At 34.3% G+C, this 3,575-nt stretch overlaps 1 protein-coding gene across 5 annotated transcripts in view; it reads left to right on the forward strand.

Moving 5' to 3' along the window:
* The window catches only part of LOC106466699 (protein KIAA0556-like), a 132,316-nt gene that overhangs the window by 116,750 nt on the left and 11,991 nt on the right, over positions 1-3,575 (forward strand). For all 5 annotated transcript variants that reach the window (XM_022394773.1, XM_022394771.1, XM_013926995.2 and 2 more), the window contains 2 exons: positions 1,377-1,438; positions 1,690-1,800. In XM_022394773.1, the coding sequence (XP_022250481.1) occupies positions 1,377-1,438; positions 1,690-1,800 (173 nt within the window). The remainder of the gene's footprint in view (positions 1-1,376; positions 1,439-1,689; positions 1,801-3,575) is intronic.

The following is a 3,575-nucleotide window of genomic DNA, read 5'->3' on the forward strand; positions in this document are numbered from 1 at the left end:
ATAATTTATATTTATTTCCTAATTTTTATGGTGGTTACAAGATCTGTCAAATCTTCCGAACCCGTACAGAGATTCTTTACTGAAAATTACAGAAAAAATATCAATCTTTTCTTAAGATAACTATCTAGATGTTATAAAGATTTTGCATGTGAAATTTGAAAATTTTCTGATATATAAAAGTACTTTTTAATCTTAAAATTAAAATTACTTTGCATGTTGGATAGGCAACATGAAGAAAAAAAAAAAAGACATGAGAAAAACATTGCTTTACAAACCTTAAGACTTAATAAAAAAAAATTGATATTTTTCGTATGAAAGCATTGTAATGTTTACTGATAATCTACCAAATTTCGTTAACATTCGCTTACTGATTTATAAGTTATAGCATGAAAACTATAACAAGCACAAAATGGTTATGAGGTCGGTCCCTGGGACCGAACCTGTGCTTAAAGAGTTATCCAGTCTTCATACACAAAAAAAATAATCACGTGGCAATCCAACACTTGGAACACTTTGCTTTTTGCCATTGTATCTTGGAAAAAGGGGTGCAGAGCTCCAGGTGGGCAATCATAGTAATTTATCCCAAACACAGCTGTTTATTTTCGTATCAATAAAACTTTGCATTAAAAAATAACTATTCTAAGCTTATGAAAAATATTAAAATAGATCAGATTGTGCTGTAATGATGAAAATAAATAGGTAGACATTTTGATTTACAAGTTAGTAAATGAGTCATCCATATGTGTTTGTTTATCAACCAATGGTGGATTAACCTACTGTCAATGAACAGGATAGAAATTTATTAAATATTTCAGTGGCAGTAGATATGATTTGAAAGGTAAAAATATGAACAGGTAGCATTTTTGTATATTTAAGTAATTAAATATGGAGCTGGATTTTACATATTTGTGCACATTTCATGCAAGCAGAAATGCACTAGTCCTGGCTAGTACATATGGAATTCACAGTAGCCCAAACTCAAAATTTAGTAGTCCTGGGCATCAGTCTAGTGGAATTTTATACTTCTGATGTAGCTGATGAATAAAAAAAGATCCAATTTATATTTTAAGTTTTCTGAGCAATAGCTCAGTTCCTACTTAAATTTAAACATGGCCAATTAAGATTGCCCCCTTATTTCTCAGAGTAAATATGTCAAGTTATTGTGAAAAAACCAACTCGGCATTTGTGATAGGCAAGTCACAACCAACCATAGTATTATTCATAACATGAATCTGTTAATTGTGGGTATGTGTTGGTAGGAGGTTCTCTCTTGTTCTTGTCTGTAGTTGAATTAAATACTTCACAAACAGCTAAGATGTTCAACAACAATTTTTTGGTGTAACATATAATGCTATTATACTATTTTCATCTTCTAGACCGAGGAGGAGTTCAGATGACGTACTTAGTGATTATGAAGCCCCTGTGATGCCCCATGGCTGTATCCTTGTAAAGTACATTTTATCGTTCATTAGTGATCTGTCTCATGTAATTTTGCACGTAGGTTCACGGTAATCTACTAAGCCGTTTTAATCTGAGTGCAAATTTTTATTTATATTTACTGATCATTTAATAAGATCTTTTAGAAATGAGATTGTCATTCTTTTTATTAGAATGAGAAAATACTTATTGATATTCTAGTCTTCTTTTGCAATATACATAAGTAAGATAAGACCCTTAGCAACATAACAGTTGTTTTTCAACTTCACCTGCTGTCTACGTGGGGTGATCTTTATTATGTTGGTCTGAATGGATTGGAGGTGTATGATACATCTGGGAAGAAGATTCCTCTAGCAGAAAACAGTGAGTCCTTTACCTACCTTAAATGATTCCTTCTTTCACAGTTTACTGTGCTTGCTGGATATTTGTGTAAAGACTGTCATATTCTTAAACAAGGTGTAGTTTGCATTTGCCATCGTGTGCGTAAAGGTAAATTGTATTAACTCTGTGTTTCCTATGGGTAATTTACTATAATCCTGTTTCGATAAATGTATACCAAATGTGATGAAAGAAGAAAGTGTTGATAAGATAGATTTTAGTGTAAATCAGAATCAGGGTAAAAAACAAACTCCTAACTTGACTTTTAAAAGCCACAATAGAAATAAGGATTGAAATTAGTTTATGTTGTGATTTCTCTTCTTGGGTAATGGAAAGCTTTGATTTTTTCTACCATAGTCTGATATCTTCTACATATATGAATACTGGATTTTCTCCACCTTCTTGTTTATTTAAGATATTTTTTGAAAGCTACACAAGGGCTATTTGCATTAGCTGTCATTAATTTTGAACTAATAGACTATAGCAGTGTTTCCCAACCCAAAAGCTACTGTACCCCGGTAGATCTTTTGAGTATTTCACCACACCTCAGTAACATTAGTTACTCTTTTTTTGCTTTCTAAGTATATAACTCACTAAAATGCGGTGACATGTACTCTTAGTCCCATTTGTCTCATAGATGATTTTTAAAAGAAAACCCATAGATGTGTAATTTAATCAGATGATACAGTTACAGGGCACACTTAAAGACTAGGCTGTTCATGGGCCAAGGAAGGGCATGAAACATTGGCAAAATGCTCAGGATATTCCAATCAAAATATTAGATAACTTAATTAGCAAATAGGGCATTCAAGAAATCGTGTAATGGAATAAAAAAAAGAGAGAGAGTGAGGTACTCAAGGAGTACCTCTGAGCAGGAAGTTCTAAAAGCTGTTATACATTTAAAGAAGGCCAGGTGGTTAGGGCGCTTGACTCGCTATCTGTGGGTTGCAGGTTCGAATCCCCCTCACACCAAACATGCTCACCCTTTCAGCTGTGGGGGCATTATAATGTTACGGTCAATCCCACTATTCGTTGGTAAAAGAGTAGCACAAAAGTTGGCGGTGGGTGGTGATGACTAGCTGCCTTCCCTCTAGTCTTACACTGCTAAATTAGGGATGGCTAGCGCAGATAGCCCTCATGTAGCTTTGCGTGAAATCCAAAACAAACATTTAAAGAATCAGGAATGAAACCATGGAAAGAGTACCAATAAGCTTGAAAGAGCATCCAAAGAGAAAAGGTTTGTAATAAAAAAGTTGAATTGCATAGGACACACATATTATGAATCAGGGGGTTAAAAGGCCATACAGAGCACAAGTTGTATGCTCAAGAAAGTAATCAAGACATATAAGAGAGGGGAGGTCAAATAAAAAGCAGGATACTCGGAAAGAAGCAAAGATGCTCAAGAATCTAAAATGGGACAGGATAATTAAGGTGCCAGTCATAATACTCAGGGTGAGGTCAAGGGTAACCAGGTTGAAGCAGAACAATCAATAGAAAATACTAGGTAAGCTAGGTAAGATATTGAAGAAGTAAGATGGGGTTATTGAGCTAGGTAAGGTACATGAAGTAAAGTGGGGTTATGGAGCTATGTAAGGTGTTGAAGAAGTAAGATGAGGTTATTGAGCTATGTAAGGTATTGAAGAAGTAAGATGAGGTTATTGAGCTATGTAAGGTATTGAAGAAGTAAGATGAGGTTATGGAGCTATGTAAGGTATTGAAGAGTAGATGAGGTTATTCGAGCTATAGTAAGGTATTGAAGA

Source organism: Limulus polyphemus, unplaced genomic scaffold, assembly GCF_000517525.1.
Source record: "Limulus polyphemus unplaced genomic scaffold, Limulus_polyphemus-2.1.2 Scaffold2348, whole genome shotgun sequence".
NCBI classification, from domain to species: Eukaryota; Metazoa; Arthropoda; class Merostomata; order Xiphosura; family Limulidae; genus Limulus; species Limulus polyphemus.